A 14,774-nucleotide genomic window follows, 5' to 3' on the forward strand; every position below is an offset into this window, starting at 1 on the left:
TGTTGTGACTTGAGTACAAACCGAAGAACTTGCTTGTAAATTCTCAACACATTGATTTTCAAATTAACAAATGCAAGATGCTAAGAAATAGTTCTGCACCCTTCAGTGGGATGACCTTTTTAAATCTTTGTTTTTCAGTTTCATTCTACATTTCATTTAATCTTGATACTTTTGGAGTTGGTTGATTTTAGTTGTCTTTGATCTGCTTGACCACTCATAGTTGGGTTTAAACTAGTCTAGCTGGGGAAGTAACAGTATTGATTTTGAAGTATTTGTTTTGTTCATACCAGTAATTGGTATTTATCTTTCTCAACACTTGTTAAATAGTTAAGTTGTCATTAAAATATCTGAAGTTTACCATTTGTAGAAAATAAGAGAAGATATTACTCAAAACTTTTTGAAAAAGCAAAAGATGCTGGAAATCTGCTGCAAAGAACATGCTGGAAAATCTCAACTGCTCTGGCAGCATCTGGAGATAGAAACAGATAATGTTTTCAGTCTGGTATGACGATAAGAACTGAAAGGTGTTCGAAAATAAGTTTGTCTTCATACTTTTGACAGGCAGAGGAGGAGCAAGATGGCAGATGGTATAGAGGCCCAGTGCAAAAGACAAAACAGCTGTTAAAAGTGGGGCAAGAAAATAAGAGAATTAAAAAAGTGTGATATATGGTATGAATGGAAGAGAATTGGCCCTTTCTACTAAACAAAATGCAAACAGTTGTGGAGAGAGAGAGAATGGAGGAAAAACAGGAAAGATATAATGTGGTCAGTTCTTAAAGTTATTGAGGCCTTGAAAGTTGTACCAAAGTGGAAAATTAGGTATTGTTCCATGAGCTTGTGTTGTGCTTCTTTGGAACATTGCATTAGCCCAGGACAGAAATATTAGTGTGAGAGCAGGTAGTTCATTAGTTTATTAGATAGAAAACAACTGGGAGATTAGGATCATTCCTAAGGACAAAATGGTATAGTGCAAAACCAGTCAGCACTTGCTCTTGCCAAGCTAAAGGAGACTGCATTGTGAACAGTGAATGCAGTAGTCTAAATTGAAGGAAGGACAAGTGAAATGCTCCTTCACCAGGAAGGTGTATTTTTAGGGATTTGGATAGTGAGGAGGGAGGAGATGAATGGGCAAATGTTATAAAAGAACATAAAAACCAGGAGCAGGAGTAGGCCATCTGGCCCCTTGAGCCTGCTCTGCCGTATGTTAACATCATGGTTGATCTTTTGTTGGCCTAAGTTCCACTGACCCACCCTCTCACCATAGCCTTCCTGCTTCTATCTTATCTGTTCCCTTTCATTGTTTCATGTTTCTATAAGATCCTTGTGTCCTCCCCATCCCTCTTTCCTCCTCCCCCTATTCTAAATTTCAATGAATGGAGTCCCAGTCTACTCAGTCTGTCTCCATAGGTCAACCCCGTCAATTCCAGAGTAAACAGAGTGGATCTCCTCTGTGCCCCCTTCAGTGCTACTGAATCCTTTCTCAAGGAGACCAAAACTGCACCCAGTACTCCAGGTGTGGCCTCACCAGCACCCAATACAGTTGAAACACAGCCTCCCTGCTTTCAAACTCAATTCCTCTAGCACTGAAAGACAAAATTCTGTATGCCCTCTTAATTATCTGTTGCACCTGCAAACGATTCATGCACAAAGACACCTAGGTCCCTCTGTACAGCAGCATGCTGCAATTTTTTTACTGTTCAAGTAATATTTATTTTTATTTCTACCAAAATGGGTAACCTCACATTTATCAAAATTGTACTCCATTTGCCAGACCTTTGCCCACTCAAACTATACATATCCCTTTGCAAACTTTCAGAGTCATCTGTGCTATACCACTCATCTTAGCTTTATCTGCAAACTTTGACACACTACACCTCCACCTTCTGCAATTGAATGGGAAGGTGCAATGGAGGAATGAGGAAGCGTTTTGAGTGATGGAGCACACTAGGGTGTCATGAATGGAACAGTCCGTGTGGAATGCTAATGGCAGTGGGCAGGCAAAGATAAGATATGTTTGGTGTCTTTTGTACTGGCCCTTTACACCATCTGCTCCTTTGCCTCTGTCAGAAGTATAAATCAGAACCTATTTCATCCTGGAGACCAGTTACTTTTGGTGTACCGCAAGGGTCAGTGTTGGGTTCACTGCTGTTTGTCATTTTTATAAATGACCTGGATGAGGGCGTAGAATTATGGGTTAGTAAATTTGCAGACGACACTAAGGTCGGTGGAGTTGTGGATAGTGACGAAGGATGCTGTAGGTTGCAGAGAGACATAGATAAGCTGCAGAGCTGGGCTGAGGGTGGCAAATGGAGTTTAATGCAGACAAGTGTGAGGTGATGCACTTTGGTAGGAGTAACCGGAAGGCAAAGTACTGGGCTCATGGTAAGATTCTTAGTAGTGTAGATAAGCAGAGAGATCTCGGTGTCCATGTACATAGATCCTTGAAAGTTGCCACCCAGGTTGACAGAGCTGTTAAGGCGGCATACAGTGTTTTAGCTTTCATTAATAGAGGGATCGAGTTCTGGAACCAAGAGGTTATGGTGAAGCTTTACAAAACTCTGGTGCGGCCGCACTTGGAGTATTGTGTACAGTTCTGGTCACTGCATTATAAGAAGAAGGATGTGGAAGCTTTGGAAAGGGTGCAGAGGAGATTTTACTAGGATGTTGCCTGGTATGGAGGGAAGGTCTTACAAGGAAAGGCTGAGGGACTTGAGGCTGTTTTCATTAGAGAGCAGATGGTTGAGAGGTGACTTAATTGAAACATATAAAATAATCAGAGGGTTAGATAGGGTGGATAGGGAGAGCCTTTTTCCTAGGATGCTGATGGCGAGCACGAGGGGGCATAGCTTTAAATTGAGAGGTGAAAGATATAGGACAGATGTTAGAGGTAGTTTCTTTACTTGGAGAAGTAAGGGAATGGAACGCTTTGCCTGCAATGGTCGTAGATTCGCCAACTTTAGGTACGTTTAAGTCGTCATTGGATAAGCATTTGGACGTACATGGAAGAGTGTAGGTTAGATGGGCTTGAGATCGGTATGACAGGTTGGCACAACATCGAGGGCCGAAGGGCCTGTACTGTGCTGTAATGTTCTATGTTCTATTTTCCAACCCCTTTTCAGTTCTGAAGAAGAGTCTCACTAGTCCAAACTAGTAACTCTGTTCTTCTCTTCACAGATGCTGCCAGACCTGCTGAGTTTCTCTAGCATTTGCTGTTAGTTTCTAGATAATACTTAACAGGTTTTTAGAAATAGTAATTTCAAGTTGTAATTCAAAAGATAATAAATGAAGAAGGCAGTAAACTTATGTTGTCAACCTAGAATCTACCTTTGCTTAGCCTTTTTGCCACAAGGCTTTCATTAATTTTCTCCCTACGAAAATTCCTACACTACCCTGCTTCTAACTGCTGATTTCAAACTTCAAAATTGAATTTAAATTGTTTTTCTAGGTGGCTTTTTGGATCCTGATTGAGTTTATTTTTCCATATTTAATGCTTCACTTCCTTCGGCCTAATTAAAGGACAGTTACCTGTAACACACAATCCCCTTGAAGAACATTCCCTGTAGATTTCCATTGTTTTAATTTGTGCTGAATGATGAGCTTTCTGTAATATCTCCCATTTTAAGCAAATGTTACAGGCTCAATTTTTACCTAAATTTTATACCTTAAGGTCATGGTAAAACACCAAAAGATGCGGCTTCAGTTCGAGCAATGTATCCTATACCTGCTGCTTGTGGGATTTACTACTTTGAGGTGAAGATAGTCAGTAAAGGACGAGATGGGTAAGTGTGAATGAACTGCTGTGCTTTGATTCTGTTTATAACATTAAATCAAGCCATTTTAACAATGCAGTGTTCTAGAAGGCTAAATGCTAAGATTAATTTGTGGGGACAGTTGAGTACTTTTTAAAGATGTCATTTTGATAAATGAAAATGACCTGTTTACCTTTTGGCTGGTAAGCCAGCAACAGCTGCCAATTCTCAGAAGAACCTATATAGGTGCCTTAACGCATCCGTTGTATTACTTCTACAGTACAATCACTTGTTATGGAAGCACATGTTCCAAGCCTTGTATGCATAGGAAGAACCTACAAACAATAAATGAAACCATGATCGGTTAATCTGTTTGGGTAATATTAAGAGGGCAATGTTAAGATGCAAAAGGAGAGAACCCTAGCTACTTTCTAAAAAGCGTTCTGTGATTCTTAAATACAAGGTCCAGCGACTAGCTGTTTCCATCTCTCTTGACCAACAAATATGACCATTGCATTATTGAGGTATGACATTGTTTGTTCCTGGAAGACATTGTTTCTGCCTTATGAGTCACTTTAGAACTATGTTTTCGTATTCTTCATTGTTTAGTCTCTAGTCTCCAATCCTGGTGATACTACTGCTGTCAATCTACTCAACTACTCCCTCATTTCTACTTTGTCCCCATTCAAACCTTTGCACACCCCTATTTCAGCTGCTTCCATTATGATGCCCACCTTCTCCATGCATCACCACCACCCAGTCCAGTGGGTGTAGATAGTACCGCATCTGATCCAAACTTGTTTTGATGGTTTACATCGAAGACTCAGACATCACTCGCCTCTGCTAAAACCACCTGCTGTTCATGATCATCTTGATGAGTGAAGATGATTTCACCTTCTCTCCACTACGTAGTGTCTCCTTTTACCCCTTGCGCAGCTTTTATGAAGCCTTCAGACACCCAGATATTAATGTGGAATTGAGTACGCTGTAAGTGAGACAAGCAGCGGAAAAGTCCAACCAAAGTTGTGTGCAACAGCCTTCAAATATCTTGTGGGTCTGCTTTCAGGACAGCAGCTGGCTTCACAAATAACCTTTCTGTGAGTGATAAGAAACACAATGACCAGAGGCTGCTGTTCAGGATCATGAGGGTTGCCCTAGTGACCTTGCTTGGGTGTGAGATGGGTGGCTGCAGATGAGGAGAGAGGACATCAATTAAGGCTGGGTAGGAAGTAGCTGGAGTTCAGTGCTGGAAAACTTTGACTCTTGTGTGGCTTGGTGAGTGTGCACTTCTCCTCTTGACCCACAACTTTACTGAAAGAGTCACCTATCTTGGAGCTGAAGGTTTCTTGTTTCACTTGCTAGTTTCTTGACTGTTGCGAAACTGGGCAGTGGAACTACATTTTGAATTGGGCTCCCAGTTGAACTATGGAATCCCGATTTACATGTTGATTTGGCATCCTGCCTATCCTAAACATCTTGATGTCTGTCACAAAGGCAGGTCAGAGTCATGCATATATTTTATGTTTTGAACACCTCCCAGTCATCAATGGAGTGAATATTGAATTCCAAGTTCTTACTGTGCAAGATCCTGCCTTATCTCATTACCTCTTTTTTTTAAAACCCATAAGATATGGGAGCAGAATTAGGTGATTTGGTCCACCAAGCCTGCTGTGCCGTTGGATCATGACTGATGTATTTCTCAACTCTATTCTCCTATCTTTTCCCCATAGTCCTTGATCCCCTTACCAAACAAAAACCTTTCCATCTCTGTCTTAAATGCATTCAATGACTTGACCTCCACAGTGCCTTTTGCGCTAATGAGTTCCACATATTAACCAGCCTCTGGTTGAAGAAATTTCTCCTCATCTCAGTTCTAAAGAGTCATCCCTTCCTTCTGAGGCTGTGCCCTCAGGCCTAGTCTCTCAAACCAGTGGAAACATCCCCCCCGCCATGTCCACTCTAATCGGGTTCCCCCCTTGTCCGTCTAAACTCTGTCAAGTACAGACAGAGTCCTCAACTCAGTGACAAGTCTTGCCAACTTCCTTTGGACTCCCTCCATTGCTAGCATGCCCTTAATTATGGAGCTCAAAACTGCTCAGTATTATAAATGTGGTCTCACTAGGGCTTTATACGATCTCAGCAGTACAACGTTGGTCTTGTATTCCAGTCATTTTGAAATGAATGCAAATATGCATTTGCCTTCCTAAACACTAGCTGAACCTGCATGTTAAAACTCAGAGAATCTTGAACTAGGGCCCCCCACAATCCCCTTTGTACTTCAGATTTCTGAAGTCTCATCCTGTTAAGAAAATGTCTCTATTCTTCCTACCAAAGTACACAATCTCCCACTTTCACACGTTGGATTCCATTTGCCATTTCTTTGTCAACTCTCCTAGCCTGTCCGAGTCCTTTTGCAGCCACTGTGCTTTTTTGACACTACCTGTCTGTCTACCCGTCTTTGTCATCCGCAAAGTTAGCAACAATGCCCTCAGTTCCTTCATCCAGACCTTTAATGTATAATGTGAATAATTATGATGCCAACTCAGACTCCTATGGAACTTCTCTCGTCACCAGCTGCAATTCTAAAAATGACCCCTTCTGTCCAGTCAGCCAGAGCTCTATCTATGCTAGTACCTTGGCCTCAACAGCGCGGCTTCTTATCTTGTTTAGCAGCCCCCTGTGTGGCATCTTCTCAAAGGCTTTGTGGAGATGGAAATAGATCACATCCACTTACTCTCCTTTGTCTAACTTGCTCATTACCTCCTCAAAGAATTCTAACAGATCTTTCAGATCACCCCTTGATGAAACCATACTGATGCAGCCCTATTTTACCATGTGTTTCCAAGTACACTGCAGTCTCATCCTTAAAGCGTACTCTAACATCTTACCAATGATCAAGGTCAGGCTAATCGGCTGACAGTTTCCTGGCTTTTACCTCCCTCCTTAAACGGGTGTGATATCAGCCATTTTCATAATACCTGTGGAGCAGAAGCTGTTCATTCACCTCAACGACTCCACACTGCCTTTCCAAATAACATTCTCCCAGACCCGCCACTGCTCCTCCACCCTATATGTAACCCTGTATTTTGCATGGCCAATCCCCCAAACCTACACATCTTTAGACTGTGGGAGGCAATGGAAGCTCCTGGAGGAACCCCATGCAGGCACTGGGAGAATGTGCAATCTCCACACAAGCAGTTGTAATTGGGCCCAAGGAAGCTGCAATGCTAACCACTGAGCCATTGCGCTACCTCTACCTCTGGGACCTTCCGTGGCCCCAGTGATTCGTGAAGGCTCACCACCAATGCATCTACAGTCTCCTTAGCTCCTTCAGAACTCTGGTGTGTAGTCCATCATATGATTTATCCACATCTCTTTCAGTTGTCCAGCATCTGTGTCATTTCTTTGTTCCCCATTAATGCTTCTCCAGTCCAATTTTTCAGAGGTGTCAAGCCCACTCTTGCTTTATCTTCTCTTTTAGATATCTCTAAAAGAAGCTCTTCCATTGTTCTTCTGTGTTGCTAGCTAGCTTATGCTCATGAGTCATCTTCCTACCTCTTACTGCTTTTTCAGTTGTCCTCTGGCTAGCTTTTAAAGGCTTCCCAGTTCTCTGGCTTCCTATGAATCTCCACCTCATTGTATGGTTTCTCTTTTGCGCCGTCCCTGACATCCCTTGTCCGCCGTGGTCGTCTCATCCTCCCCTTTGTGTGCTTCTTCCTACCCTTGCTATCTTTGTGGGATAGGGATATCATTGGCAAGGCCAGCAATTGTTGTCCATCCTTAATTGACCTTTTAATGTGCTGGTGAGTGACCACCTTGATTGCAGTCTGCCTGGTGTAGGTATACCCGTGGTATTGTTAGGAAGGAAGTTTCAGAATTTTCACTCTGTGATAAAGGAATAGTGCCTTTGTTCCAAGTCAGGAATGTATATGTCTTGGTAGTAGGCCTGTAGAGGATGTTGGTCCTTGTTGTTTTCTGCTGCCCTAGTTCTATAGACAGAGACAACCTTGGGTCAGGAAGATGCTGTCTAAAAAGCATTGATGAATCATGCAGTACATCTTCTAGGTCCAATGTGTTACTGTTGCTGTACTTTGAATGGAAATAATGCTTAAGGAGATGGATGGGTATTGATCAAGTGGGCTGCTTTGATTTGAGTGGTTTTGAATTTCTTGAGTGTTTCTCAAGCTATGCTCGTGCAGGCCAAATGATGAGAATTCCATCATTTAGATTAGATTCCCTACAGTGTGGAAACAAGCCCTTTGGCCCAACAAGTCCACACCGCCCCTTGCAGCATCCCACCCAGACCCATCCCCCTATAACCCACACACCCCTGAACACTATGGGCAATTTAGAATGGCCGATCCACCTGGACTGCGCATCTTTGGAACGTGGGAGGAAACCGGAGCACCTGGAGGAAACCCATGCGGACACGGGGAGAATGTGCAAACTCCACACACAGTCGCCCAAGGCTCCTGACTTGTGCCTTTCGGGCGTTTGGAAGACTTTTGGAAGTTAGGAAGTGAGTTATCACAGAATTCCCAGCCCCAATCTTAAGGTTGGTGCTGCATTTCATTCTTAAATTACTGTGGCCCTGCGATGTAGAAAACCATCCATAGGCCACTGAATAGCCTACTCCTGTTCCCATGTTTGACGTTGATTTTGATCTCCACCATTAAGATTTAAATGTTCCTCTGCAGGCTCTAAATGCAAAATATATAATTCAGTTGTTATTTTGACCAACTTGAAGAATTTTTGTATCAAGTAAAACTGTAAATATTGTATTAGTTTCTGATAAAGATGAACTACTGATTGAACATCTTTTGTCAATGAAATTTAATAGCTGACATTTATACCGAAGTCCAGTGTTCGGAGAATTAAGTACCAGGCTAGAATGCCAATTGTATGTAAGAGAAAGTTTTGATAGCATTTGAAACTCTCCCTGTACTCCAAAGATTGATTTTTCTTTGTTAATTATGTTCAGTACATTTCAGTGGTGTTGGCTTCCCTATTTTTAAAAAAAAGCAGAGAAAGGGGCAATCCTTAGTGTATCAAAACAAGTTTGGAAAGATAAGAAGGTAAGATCATAAAAACGCAAATAAGACTGGGACTGGGTTATTCAGCTCTTTAAGCCCACTCTGCTAGTCAATTAGATCATGGCTGATCTCCTACTTGAACACCATCTTCCTGAATTATTCCAATATGTCTTTGTTTTTAATATCTAAATGTCTGGATATCTATCAGCCTTGATTCAATGCAATGACTGAGTTTCCACAGCCCTCTGGGACAGGAAATTCCAAAGAGTCGTCACCAAGTGAGTGAGGAGTTTGCTCCTCTTTCTAGTCCTAAATGGTCTGCCCTTATTCTGAGATTCTGTCCCTTCTAGTGTTGTTTTGTGTCTCATGAAGAGCATTTACTTCCCAGCCTCTCCCCATTAAAGAAATACTCTGCATTTCTGTTCTCCCACCACAGTGGAAACCTCCTGTTTCTCCACATTGTTCCCTATCAGTCATTTTTGTTTTGTTGCCCACTCGTTTAGCCTGGCCAGGTCCCCTTGAAGTGTCTTTGCATTCTCTCTTAACGTCAACTCTTGCCTAGTTTTCTGTCATCAGCAACATTGGAAATGTTACTTCGGTCCTGAAATCCAAATTATTGATAGTGAATAGCTAAGGCCCAAGCATAATCCTTGTGGTACCCAACTAATCTCTGTTTGCCACCCTGCAAATGAGAAATAGATACTTCCTAATCCCACAACCACCTGTGTGGGACTTAATCAAAAGCTGTCTAAAAATCGAAATATACTACACCCAAATGCATTCCAAGTCATAACGTACTGTGCAAATCAAAGAAGTGACAAATATCTTGTATCTGTTTCTGTTGTGTCCCTATGATCATTCTGCAACTAGAAGCATTTTTTCTTAATTTTCTCTAAAGTTATTCATGATATTGAACACCACTTTCTTAATCTTCTCTATTCTTTGAAAAACAGTTCTTCACTGTATCTCCACATAATTCACTTCCTTCATTTCTGGTGCCATTCTAGAAAATCTCTTCTGCACCCTCTCCCAAGCTTTGATATCTTCCGACACAGTAGTTCACATGAGACCCAATCAGTGCAGTACAAAGTTTTTTGTTTTTCTTGCTTTTCTATTCCATGGATTTTAATAAAGCCAAGGATCCTTCAGGTTCTTTATTTAAATTAGCCTTCTCAACTTGTCCTGCCACCTTTTTTTGTTTTGAATGTGTAGGTAACGCTTGTTTTTTGTCTTTCTCATGGCACCATGTTTAAAATAGTACGTTTTAATGAAATTTACCTATCAGTACTTCATTCTTCCTATCTAACTGTGTAAATGCCAAGTTTAGTTCTTGATGTGAAAGTTTAAAAATGATGCCCTGTACGTCCATTCATTTGTCGATGATATCAAATAAACAGTGTTCCAAATAACAATGCCGGTGTCAACACCAGTGCACACGTCTCCTGTCTTATGAACAGTTGTTCACCACTATTTGCTTTCTGTTTCTCAGCCAATTCCTCACCAGCATCAATACTGCCTCATTTATTCAATTAAGCTTTGATTTTTGCAGGCAAGTCTATTAGGTACTCTAGCATTTTATCCATCGCTTTTATTGTAATCTCGTATGTACATTTAACTATACTACTTTTTATTCAATTTCTCCATTACCAAATAACTCCATGAGGTTGGTTGAATACAATTTTCTTTTAATTGTATGCATACTGAATTTCTTTTAAAAAAAATCTTCCCAGCATCAAACGCCTCTTCATTTTATGTGCACATGAACGTACAAGCTAGGAGTGGGAATAGGCTATTTGACCCTTCACGCCTCTGTTCCACCATTTAATGGGATCATGTCTGATCTGATTGTAAATTCAATTACCTCTTTCACCATTTTGACCAAGAATCTGTCCACTTCTGCCTTTGTTATTTAAAGACTGCTTCGGCTGTATCTTGTGGAAGAGTTCTATAGATGCCTGGTCCCCTGAGGCAGGATAAAATGTCCTCATTTCTGTTTTAAATGGACAATCCCTTCTTTTTGAACAGTGATCCCTAGTTCCTCTGACCAGACATCCTTTCCACTTCTACTCTGTCAAATTCCTTCAGAATCTTCTGTTTCAGTCAAGTTGCCTCTTGCTGTTCTAAACTCTTCGGTACAAAAACCTAACCTCTTTGCTTTTTCTTCGTCAGGCAATCTACTCATTCCAGGTGTTAGTTTTGTCAACCTTCTCTGAATTGCTGCCAGTGCATTACTGTCCGTTCTTAAATAAAGACACTAATATGGCACTTCAGCTGTGGTCTCACCAGAGCCCTGGATGACTGAAGCATAACCTCCTACTTTTGTATTCACTTCCCTGTGTGACAAATGATGACATTGTCTTAGCTTTTCTAATTACTTGTACTTGCGTACTTTGGTGATTCATATATGAAGACAATCCAGATCCCTCTGTTTCAGAGTTTTGCCTACCAAAATGAGCAATTTTGTGTTTTCCCACATTGTATTCCATTTTCCAGATTTTTGCACATTTCTTTAACCCATCGCTATCTCTTCTGTAGCCTCCGTACATCCTGTTAACAAACTAGTTTCCTACCTATATTTGTCAACAAATTTAACAACCTCACCTTTGATCCTTCATCTAGGTCACTAATTTAAGTTGTAAATAGTTGAGCCCAATATTGATCCCCCTTGGCAATCAGCTTGTGTTATCTTGCATTTATTTCTACTCCATTCCTGTTAACTAGCCAAATTTCTATCCATGTCGTCTTGTTAAACCTACCAACCTTGCCCCAAAAAAAAACACACACCATAAGTTTTTATTTTCTGCAATAACTTCGCATGGCAGCCGCATGTCCTGGGAAATCTAAGTATGGTACATCCATATGTTCCCCTTTTAACCACAGTATATATTATTTAGACTCAGACCTGTACAGCATGGAAATAGATGCTTCAGTCATGCCGACTTGAGATCCTGAATTAATCCAGTTCCATTTGCCAGCATTTGACCCATATCCCCCTCATCCCTTCCTGTTCACTTACCCATCCTGATGCCTTTTTAAATCTTACAATTGTACCAGCCTCCAACATTTCCTCTGGCAGCTCATTCCATATACACACCATCCTCTGTGTGGAAAAAGTTGCCCCTGAGGTTCCTTTTAAATCTTTCCACTTACCTTTAAACCTCTGCCCTCTAGGTTTGAGCTCCACTAACCCAGGAAAAGACCTTGGCTAGTCACCTGATCCATACCCCTCATGATTTATAAACCTCTGTAAGGTCACCCCTTGGCCTCTACGCTCTAGGGAAAACAGCTCCAGCCTATTTAGCCCCTCCTTGTACTTCAAACTTGCTAATCCTGGCAACATCCTTTAAATCTTTTCTGAACCCTTTCAAGTTTCACAACATCCTTCCTCTAGTAGGGAGACCAGAATTGCACGCAGTATTCCAAAGGTGGCCTAACCAATATCCTGTACAGCCACAACATCACCTCCCAACTCCTATGCTCAATGCACCGACCAATAAAGGCATGCAAACCAAGTACCATCTTCACTATCCAATCTACTTGGGACTCCACTTTTAAGAAACTAAGAACCTGCACTCCCCAGGACCTTCCCGTCAAGTGTATAGGCCTTGCCCTGATTTGCCTTTCCAAAATGCAGTATCTCACGTTTATTTAAATTAAACTCCGTCTGCCACTCCTTGGTGCATTGGCCCATCTGATCAAGATCCTGTTGTACTGAGGTAACCTCCTTCACTGCCCACTACACCTGCAATTTGGTGCAAACTTACTAACCATACCCACTATGTTCGCATCTAAATCATTTGTATAAATGACAAAAAGCAGTGGACATAGCACCAGTCCCTGTGGCACACTGCTGGTCAAAGGCCTCCAGTCTGAAAAGCAGGCCTCCGTGACCACTCTCTCCTACCTTCAAGCCAGTTCTGTATCCAAATAGCTAGGTCTGTTTCTATTCCACATAATGTAACCTTGCTAACCAGTCTACCACAAGGAACCTAGTCAAACGCTTTATTGATGACTATATAGACTATGTCCACTGCTCAGCCCTCTTCATTACTTCTTCAAAAACTCAATCAAGTTGGTGAGACAGTCCTTCCCATACGCAAAGCCATGTTGACTATCCCTAATCAGCTCTTGCCTTTTCCAAATACATGTAAATTCTGTGTATCTGGATTCTCTCCAGCAACTTGCTCACCACTGATGCCAGGCTGACTGGTCTGCAGCTTCCTGGCTTTTCCTTACTGCCTTTTCTTAAATAGGGGCATCATGTTAACTGACCTCTAGTCTTCGGGCACCTCACCCGAGATACAAATATCTCAGCAAGGGGCCCAGCAATCACTTCCTTATCTTCCCACTGATTGTAGGGTACACCTGATCAGGTCCCAGAAATTTATTCACCTTTGTGCATTTTAAGACATCTAGAACATAGAACATAGAAAGAACATAGAACATAGAACCACAGTATAGGTCTTTCGGCCCTCGATGTTGTGCCGACCTGTCATACCAATCTGAAGCCTATCTAACCTACACTATTCCACGTACGTCCATGTGCTTGTCCAATGATGACTGAAATGTACTTAAAGTTGGCAAATCTACTACCGTTGCAGGCAAAGCGTTCCATTCCTTTACTACTCTTGGTTCCGGAACTCGATCCCTCTATTAATAAAAGCGAAAACACTGTATGCCGCCTTAACAGCCCTGTCAACCTGGGTGGCAACTTCAAAGGATCTGCGTACATGGACACAGAGATCTCTCTGCTCATCTACACTAGCAAGAATCTTACCAATAGCCCAGTACTTTGCATTCCGGTTACTCCTACCAAAGTGCATCACCTCACACTTGTCCGCATTAAACTCCATTTGCCACCTCTCAGCCCAGCTCTGCAGCTTATCTATGCCTCTCTGCAACCTACAGCATCCTTCATCACTATCCACAACTCCACCGACCTTAGTGTCGTCTGCAAATTTACTAACCCGTCCTTCTACGCCCTCGTCCAGGTCATTTATAAAAATGACAAACAGCAGTGGACCCAACACCGACCCTTGCGGCACACCACTAGTAACTGGTCTCCGGGATGAACATTTCCCATCAAATACCACCCTCTGTCTTCTTTCAGCAAGCCAATTTCCGATCCAAACTGCTATATCTCCCACAATTCCATTCCTCCGCATTTTGTACAATAGCCTACTGTGGGGAACCTTATCGAACGCCTTGCTGAAATCCATATACACCACATCAACCGGTTTACTCATCTACCTGTTTGGTCACCTTCTCAAAGAACTCAATAAGGTTTGTGAGGCACGACCTTCCCTTCACAAAACCGTGCTGATTGTCTCTAATCAGTTTATTCTTTTCTAGATGATTATAAATCCTATCCCTTATAACCTTTTCCAACACTTTACCAACAACTGAGGTAAGGCTCCCTGGTCTATAATTACCAGGGTTGTCTCTACTCCCCTTCTTGAACAAGGGAACCACATTTGCTATCCTCCAGTCATCTGGCACTATTCCTGTAGACAATGATGAGTTAAAGATCAATGCCAAAGACTCGGCAATCGCCTCCCTGGCTTCCCAGAGGATCCTAGCATAAATCCCATCCGGCCCAGGGGACTTGCCTATCTTCACACTCTGTAGGATTTCTAATACCTCTTCCTTGTGAACCTCAATCCCACCTAGTCTAGTAGCCTGTGTCTCGGTATTCTCCTCGACAACGTTGTCGTTTTCTAGAGTGAATACTGTTGAAAAATATTCATTTAGTGCTTCCCCTATCTTTTCTGACTCCACACACAACTTCCCACTACTATCCTTGATTGGCCCTGATCTTACTCTCGCTATTCTTTTATTCCTTAAATACCTATAGAAAGCCTTAGGGTTTACCCTGATCCTATCTGCCAACAACTTCTCATGTCTCCCCCGGCTCCTCTGAGCTCTTTCTTTAGGTCTTTCCTGGCTACCTCATAGCCCTCAAGCGCCCTAACTGAGCCTTCACATCTCATCC

General features: G+C 42.0%; 1 protein-coding gene across 3 annotated transcripts in view; it reads left to right on the forward strand.

Moving 5' to 3' along the window:
* The window catches only part of ranbp9 (RAN binding protein 9), a 102,799-nt gene that overhangs the window by 15,954 nt on the left and 72,071 nt on the right, over nucleotides 1-14,774 (forward strand). For all 3 annotated transcript variants that reach the window (XM_048521525.2, XM_059653576.1, XM_048521534.2), the window contains one exon: nucleotides 3,668-3,779. In XM_048521525.2, the coding sequence (XP_048377482.1) occupies nucleotides 3,668-3,779 (112 nt within the window). The remainder of the gene's footprint in view (nucleotides 1-3,667; nucleotides 3,780-14,774) is intronic.

This window comes from Stegostoma tigrinum, chromosome 2 (assembly GCF_030684315.1).
Source record: "Stegostoma tigrinum isolate sSteTig4 chromosome 2, sSteTig4.hap1, whole genome shotgun sequence".
In the NCBI taxonomy this organism is placed as follows: Eukaryota; Metazoa; Chordata; class Chondrichthyes; order Orectolobiformes; family Stegostomatidae; genus Stegostoma; species Stegostoma tigrinum.